We start from the raw sequence: 24,665 nt of genomic DNA on the forward strand, positions 1-24,665 counted from the left end.
TCCTTCCCCTTCTCTCCCTCCCTCCCTAGCTTTCTACGATCAGGTGGAGTGAAATCTTGGAGTCCTTTATCCATGTGTGGGCATTTGTTTTCTTCCAGACCAGTTTTCTCTTCCAGACTCCAGAATCCTGTTTGCAGCCACCTGCCAGACAGTTCTGCTGGGCAGCTGATGAGACCCTACCCAAGCCATTATCCCCAGTCACCCTGCACCTTGCTCCTTAACCATCTTTGCTACCGTCTAGTATCTTAGTGAATAGCGCTTCACCACCCAGCCTGCCCAGCAGCTGGAGTCTGCCCTTTGTGCACTTGTCCCCCTTCTCAGGGTCCTGGGTCTCATGAGGCATCCTGTCCTCTAATGTCTGCTGTCACAGTCCGTTCAATTGTCAGAGACACAGAGGCAGACTCTGATTAGATGGCTTTGATCTGTTCTTGTTCCTCTGTGATTGGTTTTCCAAGATCAATCCAGGATGATATTTTTAAGAATAAAACCTGGTCCCATTACTGGGTTTTGCAAATTTTCTGAGGCCCTCTTGGCCTCCATTTCCAAGTGACAGCCTTGGCATGGCCCTAGGGGATTGGCTGAAAAGGTCTCTTCCTTTTATCTAGACTTTCAGCATTTCCTTTCCTCCTTTATGTAAACACTGTACCTCAGGATTCTCCTCTTTTCTCTCCATTTCCTGCCTCTCTCCTTTACTATTCCCCTTCCCATTATCCCACCTAGAGCTGTTTGTTGTACCCACGCTGTGCCACAGTGAAGAGAAGAGAGCGGATAGGCTCTCGGTGTGTTGGGCAGCAAGCCATAGAGCTCAAGAGATGTGGTGGCATCACGGGTAACCATGCAGGGAACAGAACACAGGATTGGGATCATGAGAGCTTGCAGTGTGTGCTTGTGTGTGTGTGTGTGTGTGTGTGTGTGTGTGATGGGTAGAGGGAAGCTGTTTGGAGGTGGAGAATGATCCTGCAGTGTGCTGAGTGAACATCTGGGAAAGGCACGAGGCGGGGAACCACTGAGCACAAGATCTCAGGGAAAAGAGGAACAGAGTGAAATAGCTGAGTAGGACGAGAGTGGGGAGAATCCACAGATCCTTCCAGACTCCAGCATGGAGCTGGTGCCTCTGGAGGCCCTTCCAACCTCCCCATTCAGTCAAAACCTGGTCTGCTCTAGGCTGTCGGGGATCTGTTTTCTTAGAGAAGCATTCCTAAGGCAGACTCTGGGGGAATCCTACCAGGAGTTCCAAAAACGTCTGGCTGATAAGATTCTCAATACTTTAAAACAAAACAAAACCCCAAACTTTTCTGCCTTACAGATTTTCCTCCTGGAGACCTTTTATTTTCACAATCAGAAACTAGTTATAGAAATATAGGATTTTATGTCAGAGGGATGAGTTGGCGTCTTACAGCTTTGACTAGATCTTGGCTTTTCAAGTCTGTGAGTTCAGGTTCCGATGGGTGCTCCCATTTTGAGGAGCTACCGTTTGAGGTCTGGGCAACAACACATCTGCCTTGCTATAAAGTGAGCTGGTGCCTTGTGTTTTGAATTTCCATTTTTTTAAATGCATAGAAGCGACTTCCAGCTCTTGATTTCACCTATGTGGACCTGGCCTGGAGCAGAAGGGTCAAATCCCAGTCTGCTTGGGTGTCTGAGGGTGACAAGGGCACAACCTGACCTTGGACTCATCATCATTGACCTCAGAGAACCCAGCTGAGGTCAGGCAAAGCAGAGCTTGCCTCTGGTGAAACTTGACTCAGATCCCATTCCTACTTAAAAAAATTGCTCTGTTATGTTGGAAGATGAGAGCCATGACAACATCGTGTTGCAGTAATTTCTTATCCCCATAGCCCGTATAAAAACCACACCACACCGTTTTTACATTTATAAGCTATCTGCCTAGATTGGGCAGATCTATCACTATACTAACTTATCCCCCAGCTATGAGACCCCTTGCTGCTTGCAGCTTCTCCAGGCCATGTGCTTCTGCTCCATATTGACTTCCACCTCCTCTTCCTCCATCCTCCCCTCTCCTTTCTCCTTCCTCTGAGACCTCCCATCCCAGCTTTCCCTTCCACTGCCCAATCACAGGCTCTAGCCTTTATTTGACCGGTTAGAATGGGGAGAAGGTTCACATGAGATCACCTGAGTATGTGATCTACCCCTCCTCTTGGGCAGCCCCTCTTGAGGAAGCAGAATTAACATGAGAATACAAATAGCACCAGGACAACCCACAACAACAACAATAAAGATGTCCATTCTTGAGACATCTTTGATTTTAGAGAAAAAGTGTCTTCTCATCCCAGTACATGAGGGAAATAACCAGGTACATAGATATACTTTACCTCACCACCACATACGAGATGCCCTGCAGGCTCTCTCGTGAAATTGGACCTCTCAGCTGCAGAGGACCTCTCTGCCTCAGACGGTGGATAGGGGCCAGACCAGAAGCCAGCAGAACTTCCTTGTCCTTCTTTCCATTCTAAATAATGGTGATGAACGCATAGCAGGCGATAGGTTGTAGGTGGCATTGCTTGGGCTGAAAACCAGAAAGCACGCATCTTGCCAGCCTCGGTTCCACTGAACACTCTTGGTGGTCTCTTCTGTCTCTATGTCTGAAGTGATGCTAGACTTTTTAGCTCACTCTTGCATTTGGTGACACTGCCATTTTGGCAAGGTCACCAGAGCATTCCCTTGCTGTGGCTCAGCCTTGGGTCAGACTTCAGGAAACCCAAAGGCCCTCTGTATTTATGGGCTCGTGTTTCACAATTTAAAATCTCTGTGGCTCAGCAGGCCAGCCCGTAATCTCTGCTTCAGCAATGGCTCTTGATTCTTCAGGGATCCCATGGGTTCTCTGGCAGGATAAGTGAAATCTAGGGGATGGGATGGGATGGGATATTTTAACTCTTGATTTTCTTATCAGATGTCAGTGTCTGGGAATTACTGTGGAGCACTCACAGTCTTTGCTGTTTAAAAACTTTAGGTGTGAGGCTGAAGTGAGAGGATTGCCTGAGCCCAGTAGGATAATACTGCATAGCTAACACAGTGGAACCTTGCTTCACAACGACCAAACTTCAGCCACATCCTTAGGATTTCACAGAGCCAGAAAACATCCTTTGCATTTTATGGCCAGGAGAGATTGGGCCTGGCTTGACCTGAGGGAATGGTGGCCTGAGAGGAAGATGTGTCAACCCAGGAGCTGGAGAAGACAGTCACTGGCATTTAAGAACCTCCAACTATCCACTGCTTCCCCCATCCGTCTGGAGATACCTTTGCAATAAGCCCACTGCGTGTTTGGCCTACTGGTGAGAGGGAACACCCAGCTTCCAAGAAAGCTTTTCATTTCTGAGGAGATACCAGTGAGCTGCAGCTATCTGTTCTTGATCTATGTGGAAGCCGTCCTATACTGCACACAGAAGTTGGTCACACAGTAGTGTAAGAAAGGCCAAGTCTCTGCCTTGGGGAGATCACAGTTTGAGGGCATCATGGGATATAATCAAGAAACAATCCTGAGAGTGGAAATTGGGGTTCAGAATGAGGTAGAAAGTTGTTCTTGAGGAGGGAGGATCAGGTCATAGGAGGCCTCTTTGTTCACAGTGAAGTGTGGGTATTTTGAAAACAAATTTGGGGGCCCAGTGAGGAGTTGCGGTTGATGGTCCAGGGTGTGAATGATGGACAGTGACAGTCCTGATGACAAAGATGATACAAGCAGCTACACCAGGCCAGGCCACCTTCTCAGAGCCCTGCATTCAGCCAACATTGGAACTGTAAGGCATTGGTAGAGGCTTGGCTGTTTCAAGGAGTGGAGGAAGAGGTGAGCTGGTGCTAGCATTTGCTGCTGCATTCCATGTAGGGCTTGAGAGAAGCAGGGTTGGAAATGATGCCTGGGTTTGTTGGAGCAAGAGACAGGTAGGAAATGGAGTCTTGGACTGAGTTTATGCAACTCGAGGAAAGCAGAGATACCAGCAGGGCTTCTCTTGGATTTAGCAGTCCCTAGGGACTGGTCTTGCTGGGTCCTCACATCTGGATATCCTGAATCTGTGAGGGAAGGTGTTCAAGGTCCTGGCACTGAGGTGGAGAAGGGAGGGCAAAGGAGGGGAGCATGGTTCTGAGCCGAGCCTTGGACAGAGGTTCGTGGGGTCAGCAAAGGAAGACTGCCTTCCTCTGTACCGTTATTCTAGACTTGGGCTTATTATGTCCCGTTGCTCACGCTCAAGAAGTGGAAATCTTTCTAGTGACCTTTGGGCCACCACAGGGTGGCAACAGTCTTTGTTCTGTTTTGACATCTTCAAGTAGGGGAGGGCTGCAGTTTCCTCTTCTCCATGGCTTTTCTGGAGCTAGTGAGATTGTGCTGGGGACCCCACTGTAAGGTCTGGGTGAATGGCAAATGTGACATTCACTTGCCTCTCTGAGTTGAACCTATGGGTTTGGATCAGCTGACTGACTGGTTAAAAAAAAAATCACAGCTTTTTCTCCATGCCACATCATCTCCCCTCCACCTTCTTTACCTTTTATGGATTCTAAATCCAAAGTTGGCAGGGAAGGCACGGACTGATTTCAAGTATGTGGTTGACTTTTCTGGCACTTCCAGTGCACTGTAGTGGAGAAACAGGTCGGTGAGGCCGCAGGAATCCATGCTCTTTTCACACTCTAGCAAAATGAACAGACTGCCAGGTGCCCTGATGTCTTACTAGTAGTCTGTGCTAAGGCTGGACACACAGTCAGAACGGGTACATTTATCACATTGGATTGGGCGAAGAACTTTACCCAACTATGACAGTCTCAGATTTTTTGAGCTTTTGGCATTTTTGAATTAGTGACATTCAGCCTTCTGTCTAAGGTGTCTTTGGAGTCCGTGATTGTGAAGGGTCTTTCTAGCCCTGGGTACTTTGTGCTTACCGCTATCCAGCTATAGCTTTCTCCACTAAAATACCTCCTTAACCCTGAAGTGAAAAGGCCTCTGGAGAGACAGACCTTCATGGTTTCTGTAAGCCCCAGGGCTATGCCCTGCTTTTCTGTTGATTTGCTTGCTGCAGGGGTCATGGGCAAAGTTCGCCTGAGCCCTGATTCTCATCTCCAACTTTCTGCTGGTCTGCTGGGGGAAGGGCCCAAGGCCCTGGGACAGGACCCACACTGGACTCTGGGCAGGCAGGCCGGTGGGCGAAGGGTGAGCAGAGGCCGCATTGTTGAGGGTGGAGGCTGCTTGGAAATCTAGCTATTTCTGGAATGACATTCATTCTGAGAAATGAGGGTGAAAAATGGTGATTTTTGTGTGATGGTAGTGGGTTGGATTTGGGGGTGGGGTCCTGCCCTCAGGGTTATCTGTCATGTGACATTGAAAATAGTGCAGTACTGTGCCTACGGGAGGTGCTGACTCCTGCCTTTGTGATTTATCCTTCCAATAGCTTTCTCCCATCTCCTGAGTTCCTGTTCTATCTTAATCTATCTTATGTTTCCAACATAACGATGTATTTATATATTGTATTTTTGGTGATCCGGAAGATCTAACCGGTATCATTGAGCATGCTAAACTAGTCACATAATCTACTAGCTACATTCCAAACATCCAGGAGTCCTCTTTCATGAAACAAAACCATTCACGAATTGTCCAGGAGGAATCAGAGGACAGGGGTAGAGGCTGGTTTGGTGCTGGCTGATACTGACAGAAGCAGATGAACTGTGTTTCCTGGGCCTTTAACCAACTAGACAGTAGGCCCCGGGCTAAGAATACAGCCGAGGGGGCAGATGCACTTCCTCCTCTGCTCTGCTGGCTCTGGGTAGGAATCTGACCTTGAAGGGAAGCTTGGACAATCTGGCTCCACCATCCCCTGTGTGCTTTGGGGGATGGGCCTGTCTACAGCCACAGCCTACAGTGGAAAGTTGTCTGTAGTCCTGGGACCTGGCAGTCTCGTTGGAACAGCTAGCTTGCTGAGAGCAGGAGGGCTTTTTCATCCTAGAACTCAGCACCAAGGGTCTCAGATCAGCTTACACCTGGCACTGAGAATTGTAGTGATGTTTTCCAGGTATCCACTGAGCATCCAGTACTGAGTGAAATCTGGAAAATGATGTTTTCTTGGCTTCTGTTGTCATAGAAGTTATCGTAGGCTTGTCATGGGCGGGGGGCGGGGGGGGGGGNGCGAACATGGCCACACCAGGGCTTGTTCATCATTGAATACTGACCTTTGTAGTTCACTGAATCTGCATAAACAAGTTCCAAACTGGTAGCAGTCTCTCCCCAACCCGCTTCTGTTTCTCTCTATTGTGCTCACTAGCTTCTTATGGTGCTAGTGCAAAAGTGGGCAAACTCTAGCCTTAAGGGCCAAAGGAAAGACACCACTTCATCTACTGAATAAGGGTTTATTGGGTAGTTCAGCCACATCCATTGGTTTGCATGGCGGCTGTGCCTGATTCTGTCCTACAAAGGCAGCAGAGTCGTCACTGCCAAGGTCTGACAACCTTCAGAGTTTGATAGGCCAGCTGACTGCTGTCGGCTTGCTGTGTAGACAGATACTTATCTTCTGGTGCTTTATCGTGCTGCTGTGCTGAGCGAGAGATACACAGTGAAATCAAGATCGTCTCAAATGCTTTCTGGAGTTATGGTTGGTGCACCGGTCCTCTCACTGCTGGGAACTGTGTGGTCACCAGTACAACACTGCTTTATGTGACCTGGATGGAGATGTCCCAAAATGGAGCCTCCAGGCACCTTGTAAAATGTTGTTTCTCTGCCACTCAGCACCATGTGTGTGAGTGGGCTTGGTTTTCTTTCCCATCGCTCCTCCCTTCTTCTCTCCCTCCTTCCCTGCTGCCAATGAGATTGAACCCAGGGGTTTCTAGGCATCATCTTCCCCACCCTCCTTTAACAGGGCTTTCCCAGGAGTTTGGATCATTGCAACCCTGTGATCTGGGTTAGGAAGTCAAGCTAAAGAATGGAAGTTCAGGTCTCTAAGAGGCAAGAAGCAAGTTAAGTAGGTGGCCAGCAGAGGCAGGTGGCAAGTCACTTCTGAGTTGCTCCAGCTGGAACACATGCACGTGACACTAGGGAGAGCATGGCTTTACTCATCGAGGCTTGAGCCTGTTCTCAGATGGAATGAAACACCTGCCCCTCTGCCAGGGGACACCCCTCTCTTCCCAATCTGTTAAGGATTCTGGCTGCGGAGCACGGTTAAGGGAGCTGAGCGACCCCTTTAGGGCACTGCAGGCTTCTCCTTGAGCAGCCAGCTAGCTGAGCCAGTCTTGGGACTGTCGTGGAGGCTGCTTTCCCCAAGCTTTTACTCTGCTTGTCCTCTGATGTCCACCCCACCCAAAGCCTGATGGGTGGCATTTGATGAAAAGGGGGTCTTTCTTCTCTTTGCCCAGGAATCCTGCAGTTCTGGGACCCCAGCCCTTACCATTGATGTTCTCATGTCTTCATTGCCTTGTAATTTTTAAATCTGTTTAAATGCTAAAATAATACATGTGAAGTTGCCTGTCATCATGGAGCATGGATTTGTTCCGGGCCTAATGCCAAAATCCTCACAAACTCAAGTTCCTCACATTCAGTGGGTAGCTAGTAGCATGTATAACCTTTGCACAGGCCTGTGCAAATAGTTGCTGTTATACTGTTGGAACATACACACATACATTACAGGCACAGCTTTCACAAATGTCACAAATGCCTGTCTGGTTGCGTCTTTGGATGTGAAGGCTTCAGACAGGTGAAGAGCATACTCTCTTCTTATTAAAATGAAACCAAAAGATGTAGATCCAGTGAAAGAGCTTTTGAGCAAACTCCCCTCGTGATGACCGGAGTTCCTGGGGTTCCCTTGGGCATCAGGTTAACAGATCAACCTTTGTTACTTTTCTGTAGGATATACTGGAGCACTTTGGGTATGTTCACATGCTCTTTGCACATTTTACTCATGATTGTCTTGAGGTCTTATAAAGGTCCCTCTGTCTAATTTGCCATTTTTTCAAGTGCTGCAAGTTCATTGTGGGCAGATAGCCTAGTTCACTACTGCAGGATACTGTAAGGGAGACTGTAGGGAGATACACTAATTCATTACTCTCAATGACACAAGAGACACCACTGTGAACACCCCGATTAACTTCACTAATCTGTACCCAATTCATTTTGAATTCCTTCCTTCCTTCTTTCCTTCTTTCCTTCCTTCCTTCCTTCTTTCCTTCCTTCCTTCCTTCCTTCCTTCCTTCCTTCCTTCCTTCCTTCCTTCTTTCCTTCCTTCCTTCCTTCCTTCCTTCCTTCCTTCCTTCCTTCCTTCCTTCCTTCCTTCCTTCCTTGTTTTTCTAACTCTTTGAGTTGACAGTTCAATTCCCCTTCTTGCCAGTATTTTTCTAGCAAAGGCACGAAAGGCAGACATTGTCTTCTGAAGACTGCTTTGGCTGCAGCTCATGGGTGTGGCTCGTTTGCTTTCAATGTCGTTCCTTGCTGCCTACGTATGTTTTTGGGTATATGTTCAAGTATTTATTCCAGATACAGATACCAAATTATTGGGTTATTGTGTCTTCACATTGAAAATTTTAAATATATTCTTTCGGCTCTCTAGGTATAAAAGTCTATCGTGTTGCCTTTGTTTGTGCGAGGAGTGTATCATTTTGATCCAGGCGATGTAACTGGCGTTAAGTTCTATTTGTGCCTGGGCTCACATGCTGTAGTATGTGCGTGGGAAGTAAGAGGAGAACTTTTGGGAGCTGTTTCTCTCCTTCCACTGTAGATTGTTCCAGCGCGTTCACCCACTGAGACATCTCACCAGACCCAATACTATCTTTCAAAAAGGTTGGGTTTTGGTTTTTTTTGACTCTTGGATAGATAAAAATTGGTATCACGTTCTCCATGAGTTTCCTATCCGCCCCCTGGTTATCTAGTGGGGCAGAGTGTCTTCTTGTGCTTGCTGGCTTTGTGCTATCCGCTTGTGAGTCACATATCCGTGTGGCTGCTTCATTTGACATTTGGCTCTTTGATCCCTCAGCAGCTTAATCTTGTGCATCTGTGAGCTAGAGACCGAACTTAGCTGAAACCTCACTTGCCATTTCCTCCTTGAGGGGTTTGGAGCTGTATTTAATGTGTACTAAGCTTGTATCTGTATATCCAAAGTCTTCCTACTGCCCTACCCTACTCTTCACACTGTCTTGACTTGAACACATGTCTTGCATTGCTAAAATTTTATAAGCTTTGCATGTACAATACTTTAATTATATATTAGAGATATATTTTATTGAGTGTATCACTAATAGATAGCATGTAAGGTAATAGACACACTGGAGGTCTATTTTTAATGTCTATTTTAATTTTTGTTTATTTTTCTGCTTTTCTTCTATTTATTTTATATTGTTGATCTTCTATTTGTTGTTACTGTTTTTGATTCAAAAAAATTTGATGTTATGTTTTGCTTTTATTCGTTTTTACAGAAAAAAGAATGAGACAGGGCATCATGTAACCCAGGCTGGCCTTGAACTTGCTATGTAGCTAAGAATGACCTTGAACTTTCAATAAGTCACCACCCTTACTTTGTGCAGTATTGGGAACCACAGTCAAGACTTTGTGCAGATTATGCAAGCACTCAGCAAACTGGGCTCCAGTTATCTTTTAGCTGAAGTTTTGAATCACTCTGTCAAGTCCCGGTTGAGATATTTACAAGAATAACATCACATTGCTCATTATTTTTGATAAAATTGGAGTCTTACAGCTTTGAGTGTTTTTGTCCAGCAATATCATTAATGTTGTTTTTTTGTTCTTCAGTAAAGCTGTCAACAATGTTTGCCTCCCCTGACCCCTGCCCTCACATAGTGGGTATTAAAAATACATGTTCTCATTTTTTTCCGGTTTTATTAATCTATACTAACTCTATTAATGTTGGATATATTACATTCTTGGGTTTCTTTCTGACCTTTTCAGTTGAGTGCTCAACCCCCCTATTTTACTATTTTTTTCATTAAAGGCATAAGAGGCAGACATCCTTTCTGAAGGCTGATTTAGCATCAGTGTTGTTCCATGCTGGGGAAATTCTTACCTTTCAGCCCCATTTCCTTAAAGGATTGTTTAAATCCTTTTATTTATTTATTTTTACGTTTACACATTTATTTTGGTATTTGTTTTATTTTTTCTATCCTGGGTGCTCATTATGTTTGCAAGACAAGTACTTATACACCAGGCTGTAGCCCCTGCCCTGGTTTTTCCCCCTAACTCCTAGTTATATTTTATGCTTAGGTCATCTCTTCTTTCCTGAGATGTTCCTTGCCCCGCTCCCTCCCCAATATACAGTCAGTTTTTAAACCATGTGGGTTTAAAAACAGTTTATAGCTTTTATCATTTGGATGTAAATTTCCTATCTGCTGCATTGATTCAGCTCCTGCTGTGGAATAATTTGACCCCTGGTTTTGGCTTTCTGACTTACAAACCTGGAACAAGAAAGCTTTTCTCTTTGACCCCCTTACATTCCAGCTTGAATTCTGTTTTCTTGGATGCTGCCGTTTATCTTTCATTTGGATTATCCTTTATTTAGGGTTTCTGTTTGGTTTCAGATTGCTGTTTGTTAGGTAGGTCTCTTAGGCGATTCACTAGAATGATTTAACTCCAAGAGCTGTTCCCTGAGTGATTTGAACTCATCCCACATCCTGTGGTTGAGGCTAGAGTTGGTCTCACTATGAGAAGCGAATGCGTTTTATCTGTTGTCGTCATGGTTGAGAACCTCACTCATCTTCTCATCCCCACAGCCAGTGCAGATGCTCAGCAAGTGCTCACAGAATAAATCTCCCTGCTCCCTAATTCTGTTCTGATGTGAGAACCAGTTTGGGGTTCACTTGGGTATCATGAAGTTCAACTGTCAATAATTGAAATCCAGCCTGCTTTTCATAATTGTATAAATTTAACACATCCAGATTTCAAGTTTCACTTGATTTGTGAGATCTAGAGGTAATTCACAATGGTGTTTGTGAAAGATCTTAGAACTAGAGAAGGGAGATCCAGTGTAGCGTCTGCTCTAGTCTTCTACCAGGACGACAGTGTATTCTGGGGGATTCCTCCTAGTCCCCGCAGGCCACAGCTCTGGGGCCTTGAACTTGTGTCTTCTACTTCATCTCACTGAGCTAGATGTGTTTTAATGTAGCAGGAAACTTCATCTTTATTGCAGAATGATTCTCCAGAAAAAAGCCACAGTGTCAGGGAAAGACACACATTAGTGGTAGTTGGCCCCTCAGACATCACTGCATTGCCTCAATTGAGAAAGAAATCAGCGGCATGTATTGTTGTGGTGAAAGAGCACAGAGTCAGGAGTCAGGGCTCCAGGGATGTGACACCCAGACTCATCAAACACCTCTGGAAATCTCTTTCTGAGCAATCAAGCTAGGTTAGGTGTACTTGCCCTTCTTTCATCTGAAAAGGCTGCCAGTTCATCTCTGGAAAAGCCTTATGGGAAACTCCAGAAGGGATTCCCTGATTTTACACCTAAAGGAGTTCTCTTGAGCTACTCGGAACTCACAACAGGGCTGACTCATTCAGCCGGTCATCACAAGTTTCCTACTCCCTACTCAAACTACCTGGGACCAGAAAGATTTACAATGTAGGCTTCTTTTAAAATCTTTAAGCTTTTCACATACACAGTGTTGGCCATGAGACCCAAGTCTAAATGTTGAATAGTCATATACACTAGGGCATGTGAAGCCTGGGGATAATTTTATATCGGCCCTTTAGTAATTTTGTGCATTTTTATGCACAGCATTTCTTGGTATGGCATTTTCTACTTGGAATGGAGTACTCAAAAATTTAAGTTGCCTTAAAAGTTTACATATTTTGGAATGTTTTACATGGCAGATTTAGGTAAAGGGGCGCTCGACATCTTTAAATAATCCAGATCCCATAACTTTGAATGTTGTGCTACACACGATGCAAGCGTCTTTTGATGACAGGGTCCTTCTGTGTAGCCCAGGCTGGTCATAAACTCACCTTGATCCTTCTCCAGGCTTGAAATTATGGGTGTCTGCCACCACCAGGTGGTGTGTGCACTTTTAAGCTCTTGCACACCAACTAGTTACTGCTTAAGAAGTCATCACGCTCACCTTCGGTTCTCCTCTTTGGTGAGAGTAGGGTGGACATGGTACAGCCCATCTGGTGGACCCCTGCCACAAGCAGCTCAGCTTACTTCCTCTCTCATTCCATCTAAAGTCAGATTAACTTGCAGCATACATTGAGCTATGGGATACCCTCCTTTGCCTTAGTTTCAGTTGGAACTTTAGAGATTTGCTGACATCTTTGAGGGTTGACAACAGTGAGAACATGGGAGCCTCAATCCTATCTGGTGATTTGATAAGATACAGGTGGCTGAGGCCAAAGGCTCTGGTCCAGACTGACCAAGAAAAAGATAGAATTGACAGACAACATGGCGTGTCCTTCATGCGTAGCACCTGCTTTCTGTAAGAGTACCCCTAGCTCTGACAGCCATCCCTGGGATCTCTTTGGGGAATGCTAACTTAGTGAATACTGGTTATGAACTATTATTTTTCGAATATAGAAGGGTTCCAACAAGTCCTTCAGAGGCCCATATTGTGTGTGTGTGTGGGGGGGGGTCGGTCTTTGAATATTGGGAAGCAACAAACATTATCCAAACCCTCAAGCACATATACACAGAGATGTGCCTTGGTTACTATGGGGTTCTGGCTCAGTGAGTAGAAACTAATATAAATCAAAGACGCACTCAGAACGCAGCAACCACTGAGGACCCCGCACCCTGCATCCTGCACCCCACACCCCTCACACTGCAGTGTGGACTGTTTCCACTCATGATGGTGGCTAGCTGGGTGCTGCCTCACACCGCCACTTCCTGCTACTGTCCCCCTTGTGATGGAGAACTATACTACACACAAACAGCCAGCCCAGGAAAAGCTCCAAAGTCTAAGTGTGAACAGCCCTGCATTACCTTTTTGTCGTAAAGTGGAAAATTACAACGTAGGTTATACAAGTCCTGAATTGTCTGCTAGCTTAAGCAGCACATTTGGGAGAAAGAAAAAAAAAACTTGGAAGACAGTTCAGTATATTTTAAATGGCACTTAACTCCTAGTAGCAAATACCTTTCCCATACCCTTTTCCAGAAATGTCCAGGGTTCGATAAGAAAAGATGGCTTGTCAATTGTCTTTTTAAAATGCAGGAATGAACTGTTTCCACCAGATTGGTGGCTCAGCCAGCCAATCCGGCTTCCTTATTCCCACATGCCCTATGGCAGGTCCTCCTGGTCATTCCCAGGCTTGTCTAACCAGGTGTTTCTTCCCCCAGAATGGCTGCAGTCTGTCCAGGCCACCATGATCCTGTCTGTCATCTTCAGCGTCCTGGCTCTGTTCCTGTTCTTCTGCCAGCTCTTCACTCTCACCAAAGGCGGCCGGTTTTACATCACTGGATTCTTCCAAATCCTTGCTGGTAAGTTGTAGATGGTGACGTTCATATGGGTCTCGAAGGACTTGTTCCCCCAAGGGATGGATGTGTGTGAATTGGACTATTGGATGTTTATCCCAAAACGTTTTCTCTCTGTGTCTCTCTGTGTGCCTTTCTGTCTCTTTCTCCCACGATCTCATCACACACACACACACACACACACACACATTTGAAATTACAAATGTTCCATTGCTCTGCGGAATGAGACACATATAAAAAGAGTCATGTGCTCTAGAAGAAAAACCTCCAACATGTCAGATCTATCACCAGGAATAAAGCTTACAATATGGGCACATTATTAGAGGTAAATGCCAAAGCAGGCTCTTTCCTACAATATCATTTTAGTGAATATTCACCAAGTCCAGACACTATACTTGATCTTAGCCCAAAGGCCTAGGAGAGGAGCTCTGAGGTCAAGGACCCATGTGACCCGAGTGGTCTGTGAGTTAAGGGCCTTCCCTTCAGGCGGACATTCTTCGGGTTCCCCTAACTGTTCAGAAGTCTGCGTACTGTGGTACTTGCTTTTACACCTTCGCTTCAACTCTGAGCTCAATGTGAACATTCTAGAACACTGCCTCAGATGCCTCTGGCTTTAAAAGCACATGATTTGCTTGTACTTAGGCCCTTTGAATCTAGCTGCTCATCTCTCCTGAGACTTGTTTTCAGCCACGAGTCGTCAGCTGAGTGGCCCTTACGGTAAATAAGCTATCTGGAGTTGGAAATGTTGAAGTGAAAGTGGCTGGGATTTCCTAAGAGTGCTCTGTGCCCAGTCGTTAACTCCTGTCAAAATGATCTGAAGGGAGCTCTCCTAGGAATCTCGGGTTTCCAGAATGTTCATTGAAATTGCTGGTAGATCTTTCTACTCAAATTGAAAACCAAGGAATGGGGCTTTATCTAAAGACCTCAGATTCTCTCAGATTACCTCAGATTCTCTCAGATTACCTCAGATTCTCTCAGAGTGTGATAATTCTAAGTCAACCCTGTGGGCTTTCCCTCCCAGATCATGGTGTTTATGAAGAAGGGAGGGAAGATGGGGGTAGCATGGGTGGAGGTGAGCATTAGTACATACTTGGGAAATAACAGTTTAACATCAAGGAAGAATTGGGAAAAACTCAAGCATCTGGGGAAGGAAAGAGAAAGGGAGGTGGAGAAGGAGGCAGAGGAAGGAAGAGGTAGTCTCATGGTGGCATGTGAAACCTGAGTGTGGCTGCCACAGTGGACAGCTACATTTGATGAAGGGCAGGTCTTCAGAGCACTGAAGCACATTAAGTGGAAATCAATAGGGAATCCATTGAGTTTCAGAAGATACTGTTACAGGTATCATCGCTGCTTCCTTTTTGAAAATTAATTTTTAATTTTTAAGCTCATATTTCTCCCTTTTTATTTGTTTTATGTGTATGAAAGTTTTTCAGAATGTTTGTATGTATGTATATATGTATGTATGTATATATGTATATATGTATGTATATATGTATGTATGTATGTATGAATGTAAAGCATGCCATGCATAGTTCTGAGGCAGTCAGAAGAGGGCATTGGATCCTCTTAAACTGGGAGTTACAGATAGTGGTGAGCCCCCGTGTCTGTACTGGGAATTGAACCTGGCTCCTCTGCAAGAGCAGCCAGTGCTCTAAGTCGATGAGCCATCTCTCCAGGCCCTACAGCTTCCTTTGGAAGGGCATGCTGTGTTCTGTATGGATCTTTCTTGTGAGTTGGAGCTTAGGGGAAGGACAGGAGACCACGGAGGGGGCCCTCCTATTGCCTGGACCTTCATCAAAGTCACAGCAGCTCTCTCGGCTTGGCTGCATCATTGCCAGAGTCTCTGGGTGAACTGTATTTCTCAATCACACGCTTTTTGTTTTGTTTTGTTTTGGGGGGTTTTTCCAGACAGGGTTTCTCTGTATAGCCCTGGCTGTCCTGGAACTCACTTTGTAGGCCAGGCTGGCCTTGAACTCAGAAATCCACCTGCCTCTGCCTCCCGAGTGCTGGGATTAAAGGCATGCACCACCACGCCCGGCGATCTCACATTTTTTTAGCTTGGCAGTTTTCCTGCAGGAGTAACAGAAAAGCCCCTCCTCATTTGTTTCTCTGAATCAGGGCGAGATGGCTTTATCCTGCAGCGCCACGGGTAGTACCCATGTGTGGACTCTCTCCCTGATGACTTGATGGGGAGCTAGCAATGCCCTTATCTTGCTGTGAGGTCTCCTAGGACCTTTCTATCAGCAGCAAAGCCACTCATGAGCTGTGAGTTCTTTTACACCTCTTAGGGGAGAGTGTCCTGCCCCTGCTTCTGGATTTTGGAGTCACTTGTGTTTCTATCGTTTGTTATCCTTTCCTTTGCTGTGCTGGGACAGGCTTACTAGGTGAGAAACCACTAAGGAAGCCACACAAACACGGAGTTAGAAGTAAAGAGTTGTGTGCTTTAACGCCCAGCAGCTGACTAGCTCCGGCAGGCACATGGAAGACCCTCAAACCCCCAACTGGTGCCAAGTGGCGCCACTGTGTCCCCGTGGCAGAATCCAGCTCAACTCAAATATGTAGGTATCTTAGCAAACTTGGGAGCTATAGCTTGTGTCCCAAGTCAGGTCCAGCCACCTTTCCTCAATAAGCCAATCTATAAAGGACCACATTAAAAGTGGAAAGCAGATCTATTCAATGTGGCCATGCTGGGGAGAGGGACAAAAAGATCCAGGGCCCATTTCCCCCTAGTCTGCCTTCAGGGTACTTACTCCTGAAACAACATCAAAGTTTAAATAGAGGGCCATGAATGTGCACATCTCAGCATCCCCAGTCAGGGCGGGGACTCACCGACCACTGACCCATCATTATCTGGGTTCCAGACTCATCTTGAAAGATGTTCTGACAAGTCCATAGAACCCTGTGAAATCTCTGTCAGGGAGGTGAGTTCTCTCTCTGCTGGTGCCTTTTCCTTCTCCCAGCATGAGATTTCTAGAGAAATTCCCATTTCCTTAGGGTCCATTGTTTCAACTGTCCTAGAGTCAGACTGAAAGACTCAAATGTCTCTCTTTAGAGTATCTTCATTTCTGCCAGGCTGGTCCCGGTTACTGTGGTTGAGGGGGACTCCTGAGGGAGTCTCATCTTTCCTATTTGTGTCATTTCTTCACACACACACACACACACACACACACACACACACACACACACACACGGTGCAGAGGGAGAAGGGAGGGAGAGAGAAAGGATGAACACAGAGCAAAATAATTGATGGGGAGGTTACTGTACTCGCTATGGCCCTATCTGTTTTGAGTGATTCAAAGGTAGTGTAAGCCAGACACCACATATAGAAACCCTTCTCCGTGATTCATCACCGACTTTTCACCGGCCATGCCCACATGGCAGCGCAGTGATGATACGGGCACCTATCTGGGCAGCAGTGGTCATTTGGAAAGAGGACCAGAATATCCAGAGTCTAGCCTGTGGAATAGTAGCAGCTCTTCGAGCATTCTGTGGCTCTAACTTGCTGATGCAAGTGAGCTGATCTATGGCTGTGTCTTCTACCGTCAACGTCTCTGGATGGGCTTCTGGGGTCTGCTTTCAGGCTGGCTTCTCTGTGGCTTCTGCCCCTGCCTCCTCAGTGCAGATGCTCTGCACAGGCCTCCCAGGTTTCATTGGCTGAACGTCACCACTTCTGTCTTTCCTTGACTGCTCAGTTGTCAGGTCCCAAGTGCATGTACAGCAGATGGCCATGTTCCACCCTCCTTTCCCCTCTTCCTCTCCCTCCCCCCAATGTCCAGTCCACCACCTGGCACTGCTGTGGTATGGTGTCCTCTGTGGGTGCTGTGCCAATTCTTTTCTCTGTACTCACTGAGGCACTGCACCTGTGTACACATCTACCCCTGTACCTCCTCCCTCCTGCCCCATGCCCACCCCTAAACCCCATTTCTGCTCAGCTGCTGGAGTGATCTCTCTTCTGCCTTTTTGGGTTTTTCATTAAATATTATTATTTTATTGTAAGTGTTTGGCTGTTTTGCTTGCATGCATGTGTGTGCCTCACTTGTGTGCCACTCACTATAGTAGAGGCCTGAAGAAGATGTCAGATCCCTTCAGGAACTGGAGTTGAACAGTCCTCATGTGGGTGCTGAGAATTGAGCCCAGGTCCTCTGAAAAAAGCAAGCACTCTTATCCGCTGAGTCATCTCTCCTGACTCTGTTTTTATTTTTGAATCATGATGTAGCTCAGGCTGACCCCTGAGATGCTTGGTGTCAGCCTCCTGAATGTTGGGATTATAGACCTGTGCCATCTCATCTGGCCTTGGAGATAGCTTCCCAGCACTAGAGCCTGCTCATATTCCTCCCTTGCTAGAGAACCCTGCACAGCTTCCCTTCCCTGTCCCCTTGCCATGCTCTCTGGCCCTGGATGAGATTCAGCCTCCCATCATGTCCTGCCGGTTGCCACCTGCTGGTATTTTTCTATGCTTTCTCCCAGTCTTAGCCTTGACCTGGTTCCTCTTTTTGGAAGTTTCCTTCCTGTCTGTCTTCACCTGGTCACCTCTTCCATATCTCTAAGACCCAGCTGAATTACCATCACCCCTCAAGGCCTCTGTTCTGCTGTGTGGAGCTCAGCCCATCTAATCTTTCAGGGTACTGGGGACATTCCTCTTAGAATGTCTAATACTAAGTAGGACTACACTATTTAGTATTGAAAGGGGTGTCTGTCTTTTGGACAGGTATCCCTTTTAAGTTGGAATCTTGTCTCATCTATCCTGGTACTTTCACTATCTAGGACAGTGTGTGCATATAGTAAACACCCTTTATTTGCCAAAAGAACCCAAAGAGATGGCGATGATGAGGAATTACCAAGAATTCCTCAGTTGGCCCTGTAGTGTGTCTCTTTCCAAAGGTTCTGAGTTTGAATTGCTTTTTTTTTCTCTCTCTCTGTCACACCTAGCTCTTTTTTTGTGGTGTGCTTCTTTCTTTATGGTCCTGTCCCCATTAGCTAGGCCACAGGCAGCCCAAGACAAAGTCAGTCTTCCTCTTTCTTTCCCTATTTCCCTTTTATCCTTCCCTCCTTCTCTACCTCCCCTGTGTCCCCCTCTCCTTCCTTGTTTGCTTCCTGTCTTGGTTTTCTTATGTCTTAAGATGGAGTCTCACAGTCTAGCCCAGGCTGGCTTTGAATTCAAAATCTCCCTGCCTCAGCCTCGCAAGATGCTGAGACATTGTGGCTTGTGTCACAAATGCCTAGTTTTGTGCTTTCCTTTCCGTTTGTGTTTAGGGAGTTAGAGATGGGCCTTACACATGCTAAACAAGTATGCCATGCCAATTCACACATGTCCCTGCTAGTTCTCAGCAAGAAGAGGTGCCCAGGGGGAAATAGGGCAAGATGACTGAGAACCCTGGATCAAGGCTGATCAAACATGTCCCAGGACATCTAAAGTACTATCGTCCTTCAGTCAGACGATGCCTTCTCATGACACAGCCAGCTTTGCTGTCTCTGCACTTTCTATAGGTAATGTCAGGTCTTAGGTCCCGTCCCACACCAATTCCAAGACTATGGTGTGGCTTTTCCAGTGGAGGCAAGCTGAGTGGGCATATTCTCCTCTGAGTTGCCAAAGGACAATCTGATCAGGGTGGATTGTGTGACATCATCCCCCTTCTGCTGTTTAATCAAACAAAGTTGAACTGTCCAGCATGTCAGCAGCCCAAATAGCAGTGAGGTTAGCCGTAGGTGGCCCAGGGAACTGGAGCCCTGGAATCGCACAAATCCTACACAGACTGCTGCCTTTATAATAGGCCTTCAGAGCCACTCAAAGGCTCTGTTTTCACTAGGGAAACAGATCTGGCTTTGTCCAGCTCCAGGCTAGGGTGCTGATGTCATTGGGCCTTTCTCTGTGGTGGGACATGGCTGCCACATGGGCAGAGGTGGTCAAACTTGAACATGGCAGCTGCACCAAAATGTTGGGGTGGCCCGACCCACCTGTGTGTCTGAAGTCCTTTCATCTGTTTTGAGCTTCGGGCCTGGTCTTGGAGTCCCCAAGAGGAATGGAGCTGCTCTTTATCTGTCTCCTCACTGGGGCTTTGACTCTCACTTTTGCTGTCTTCCTTATTTCCTCCTTGCCTTCCTCCCCCTCCCTCCACCGCAAACCTTTGTCTGACCTGCATCACCAATAGGTACTGCTCTCTTACATTCACGGGACAGCAGGACTCAGGGAACCAGGTCTCCTGTGGTCAGCAGAGAGTCAAGCCTTTGCTGTTGATCAGTAACACCACCACCTGCACAGAAACACTTCACTTCCACTTTTTTTTTTTTTTTTGGTCATGCACAACACTGCCTGTCTGTACAGAGGTTTGGGGCTTCACCAGCATATCTGCACCAGGTTGCTTCTTGGAAGAGCTAGGCAGGCTCATCTTGCAGCCTGGGTCCTCACTGCCTGTCTTGAATGACCTAGGAAGAAGTGTCATGGTGAAAGAATGAGAAATGAGGAAGTGTGCTGGATCCTCAGAGAGGGGCGTTGGCCTGGGCGGCTATTGTTGGGTGTGGGGAGCCCCTCATTTGCCTTTCATGTGTTTTCCAGCTATCTTCCCTCCAGGTCCGAGCTGGGAGGCTCAGACACATCTTCCCTGACTAGTGTTGTAAATGCCCACCACCACCTAGATCCCCGCAGTTACCTGCTGTCTTTCTCCTCCCAGGTCTGTGCGTGATGAGTGCAGCGGCCATCTACACAGTGAGGCACAGTGAGTGGCATGTCAACACTGACTACTCCTATGGCTTTGCCTACATCCTGGCCTGGGTGGCCTTTCCCCTGGCCCTCCTCAGTGGTATCATCTATGTGATCCTGCGGAAACGCGAATGAGGCGCCCGACGACGCACCGTCCGTCTAGGCTCTGAGCGCGCATAGGGTCCACAGGGAGGGAGGAAGGAAACCAGAGAACAAAACCAACCAACCAAAAAAGAGCTAGCCCCAAACGCAAGCCAAACCAAACAGAATGCAGTTGAGTGGGGATTGCTGTCGATTGAAGATGTATATAATATCTATGGTTTATAAAACCTATTTATAACACTTTTTACATATATGTACATAGGATTGTTTTGCTTTTTATGTTGACCGTCAGCCTCGTGTTGAATCTTAAACAACTTTACATCCTAACACTATAACCAAGCTCAGTATCTTTGTTTTGTTTCTTTTTTTTTTCCTTTCATCTCTTTGTTTTGCTCAGACATAAAAACTCCACGTGGCCCCCTTTCATCTGAAAGCAGATACCTCCCTCCCACTCAACCTCATAGGATAACCAAAGTGTGGGGACAAACCCCAGACAGTTGAAGACCTTTACACTATGGGTGACCCAGTGCATTTAGCAGGAGTATCCACTGCCCGAATCGATGTGTGAAGCCCTAAGCACTCACAGACGAAAAGCCCTGACCGGAGCCCTCTGCAAAAACAGTAATAGCTGGTGGCTCCGGAACACTTGACCCTGTAGACAGAGTACTGGGGCCACACGTTGAAATGAGAAGTCAGAGACAAGCAATCTGTGAAATGGTGCTATAGATTTACCATTCCTTGTTATTACTAATCGTTTAAACCACTCACTGGAAACTCAATTAACAGTTTTATGAGATACAGCAGAATGGAGACCTGATACAAACGGTTCATAACTGCTTTCATACCTAGCTAGGCTGTTGTTATTACTACAATAAATAAATCTCAAAGCCTTCGTCAGTCCCACAGTTTTCTCACGGTCGGAGCATCAGGACAAGCATCTAGACCCTTGGGACTAGCGAGTTCCCTGGCTTTCTGGGTCTAGAGTGTTCTGTGCCTCCAAGGACTGTCTGGCGATGACTTGTATTGGCCACCAACTGTAGATGTATATACGGTGTCCTTCTGATGCTAAGACTCCAGACCTTTCTTGTTTTTGCTTGCTTTTTCTGATTTTATACCAACTGTGTGGACTAAGATGCATTAAAATAAACATCAGAGTAACTCACTTGTCTCTCCCGGGTTTTTCTGAGTCCTGGCTATGTGTGTACGGCACAAATGAAGATGATACGTTGTCAGTGGAGATCATTGTGCAGTTGCCGTCTGGTGCTTCAGGAATGACGTGATCGCTGTCTCACAGGTGGAGGGAACAGGTGAAGCCTTAAGTGTCTGCACAATGTCTGCCAGTTGTACAGAGCTGAGGAATAAAACCAGAGGTCGGGCTGTAAGTGGCCTGGAAGGAGCCTCAGTGTTCATTTACTCCTGCTCTGAGACGGCATGGACGGGGAGCACAGGGGCATGACAGGAGTTGTGCTCTCGTGCAGAGATCTTCCCGAGAAAGAAGCGTGGCCTCTGAATCATTGGCTGAATGGTGCTTTGAATGGTAATGGTGGTCAAGTGGGACGGCTGAGCTTCTCACCTCATCAGGAAGGCAGAGGTCATACTCTTTACTTAACTCCAGGCTTCTGTCACTCCCTAGCCTTTTGCAGTGGTGCAGTGTCAGCAGGCTACATAATCTTCCACATTTATTGGTCCCTTATTCTAAGATGCACCAAAGGTCGGGAAAGAATGAGAAAATTCCTGTCATTAAATTTTAGTGAGCAAGGTAAACCAGAGTGGTAATGTTAAGAGCATGGAAAGTAGGCAGCCCAAGCCTGAGCCTGCCCTTGGCTGCTTCCCAACGGGAGCGAGTTCTCATCTCTTATCTGTAAGACATGGATTCTAGAGTAAAGGCCTGAGGTTGTAAGCATCAAAAGGAGGTGATGGGAACATTAGTGACCGGACTTGGGAAACTACTAACTACGTGAGTAGTTACCACAAATTACCCTAGAGGAGTGTTTGGAAGAGCATGGAAGAGATCTCTGTTGCTTATCTGGGTCTTGTCCCTGCCAGGACATCAGACCCTGTTGCCCACCCTGCCCACCCCCTCCCCCACCCAGACACCCCTGGACTTCTTGGATGGTGGCATACCTCACAATAAAAAGGCAGAAAAGAGAATGGTTACATATAGAAGGGACGAAACATAGGAGGTATCCTCCTGCCATTTTATGACAACCTGCTGTCTTGAGGGCTGATTCACTGATTAAGACTAGCATCAATCCCTCAGGAGGGTAACATCAGGTTCATCAGACCTCAGTGTGCTCCTGAGCCTCTCGGCAGCCTTGGATGTTGCAGACTCAGATCCACATATGAGTGGGGCTTGATATCCTGCATTTCCATCTAGTGCCTAGGTGAGGCTGGTGTATAGAGAAGGTTTTGAGTAGCAGGAGCTTACAGGGCAGCCACCTGCTGCCCCCTGACATCTCTGCTGAACACCTGTGGCACCTATAGCCATCTAATGATTTTTCCTGAACACCTGTGGTACCTGCAGCCATATGACATCTCTGCCTGAACACCTGTGGCACCTGTAGCCTCCTAACACTTTTTCCTGAACACCTGTGGCACCTGTAGCCAACTAACACTTTTTCCTGAACACCTGTGGCACCTGCAGCCACCTGACACTGACACTTTGCCTGAACGCCAGGGCAGAGTTGTAAGTCCCATCTGAAGTTCTGCAGTTGTTACCTCCTAGCAAGGCTGGCTGTGACCATCCAGGCCGCTTAAGCGGAGCCACCTGCTGTGCTGCTCCTTTGATGTGCCACTACCTGCCTGAGGCACCGAACTGTTTGTTATCTTCAAGAGTTCCCACTAAAAGGTTGATCTGTCTACTTCAAAAGAACTTTACATGCCTAGAGATGGGCCTCCCCTCTTCTTTATAAAGCGTGTTTGCTGACATTAAAATTGAACCTTGATCAGAATGACTGTCTTGGTTTCATATTTCTCTCGCACCGCCTATCTCCCTCTTCTCTTCCAGATTCCAAAATGCCTTCCCAGAACAGAACCCAGACATGTGAACCACTGGCCGGACACAACATGAAGTGACCTGTTCCTATTGCTTCTAACACAGACTTTGGCCACATTTCCACAGCTAGCCATGGGATGCATGTGAGAGTGATTGAGAAAACCAGGACTTTGGCTCTGCAGCTTGTACTCTGAAAACACTCTCATTCCATAAAAGTTGCCTTAAAAAACAATTTTAAACATTAAAATGCTTTATTTAAATTGGTGTAGAAAGTGCACAAAGATGGAAGCTAACAATGGCCTCCAGCTCTCTCCATGTGAGTAATTCCACTGATTAATATATATTATAATATACATGTATGTTATACAGCACATATAAATCTAGGATTGGAGCATCTGTATAGAGCATCTAGACAGAATAACAAAAGTTTAAAACCTTTCCCACCTCATACTCTCTTGACATAAGTAGCCATGAAACCAATAATGAGGATTCTAAACTGATATGTGCTTATAATTTATTCAAGAAAAAATGTTCAAAATAGGTTGGATATTGATATCTATAAAGTAGACACCAAGTGGCCAGACTAGACACAGTATTCTGTACTTAATTTTCTGATAAAAACTGGAGTTCACTTAATGTCGGAATACACTCCATTTCTTTTAATGAGCTCTGATTTAGTCTTTTACTACATAGCTGCATCAACCTTTATTTACTGTCCCAATTGATAGGAACTGAGCCTTCCTTTTTATTATTACCCAAAATGTTTCTACCCACATCCTCATGCACAGATATTGATGAATTTGCCCTTATATTAAATTCCCGGTAAGGAGAGTACCAGGACAAAGTACAGCTGTATTTTTTAAAAACCTAGTTGCCATAACAAGTTTCATCTCCAGACAACTTACACCAACACTGCTTGAGGGTCAGGCATTACTTTCTGTTCTTGACTCTTAGGTTTCATTCAACAAGAAGAGGGAGGCTACAATAAAGATGCTAGAAATGGCTTCTCTGTCACCAGTTACCTTGGAAGGCTTGGATGGCCCTTCCATCCTGGGATAGTCTCATTGCTGACCTGTCTGCTGCGGTATGTTAAGCCTGATCTAGGATCTTATGCACAGCAGATTGGGCACTGGGGGATATGGTGTCCAACCCTAAGCACTACATGCCATTCTGCATTACGCAATTTTGTCTTAGTCTGACGTTGTGACAAATACTTGAGCCTGGGTACTTCATAAAGAAAAGAGATTTATTTAGTTTGAACTGTAAAACTGGGGGGAGGTGAGTATGTAGCATGGCCTTACTTTATGGCAACCAGCTGTCTTGAGGGCTGATCACAGATCATGACCAGCATTTTGTTGGTTGACATGGTAATGCCTCCAGAGACATAATCACCTTCCCCCAGACTCTACCATCTAAGGTTCTGACACTCTGAAAATTGCTGTTCTGGGGCTCTGACCCTTTGGGAGACACACCTAAACACATAGAA

At 46.3% G+C, this 24,665-nt stretch overlaps 1 protein-coding gene across 3 annotated transcripts in view; it reads left to right on the forward strand.

Moving 5' to 3' along the window:
• Pmp22 (peripheral myelin protein 22) overlaps nt 1-21,346 on the forward strand; it is a 30,085-nt gene extending 8,739 nt beyond the window's left edge. For all 3 annotated transcript variants that reach the window (XM_021177139.1, XM_021177140.1, XM_021177138.1), the window contains exons 4-5: nt 13,251-13,391; nt 20,054-21,346. In XM_021177139.1, the coding sequence (XP_021032798.1) occupies nt 13,251-13,391; nt 20,054-20,217 (305 nt within the window). In that variant the 3' untranslated portion in view covers nt 20,218-21,346. The remainder of the gene's footprint in view (nt 1-13,250; nt 13,392-20,053) is intronic.
• The last annotated feature ends 3,319 nt before the right edge of the window (nt 21,347-24,665 follow it).

Source organism: Mus caroli, chromosome 11 (genome assembly GCF_900094665.2).
Source record: "Mus caroli chromosome 11, CAROLI_EIJ_v1.1, whole genome shotgun sequence".
NCBI classification, from domain to species: domain Eukaryota; kingdom Metazoa; phylum Chordata; class Mammalia; order Rodentia; family Muridae; genus Mus; species Mus caroli.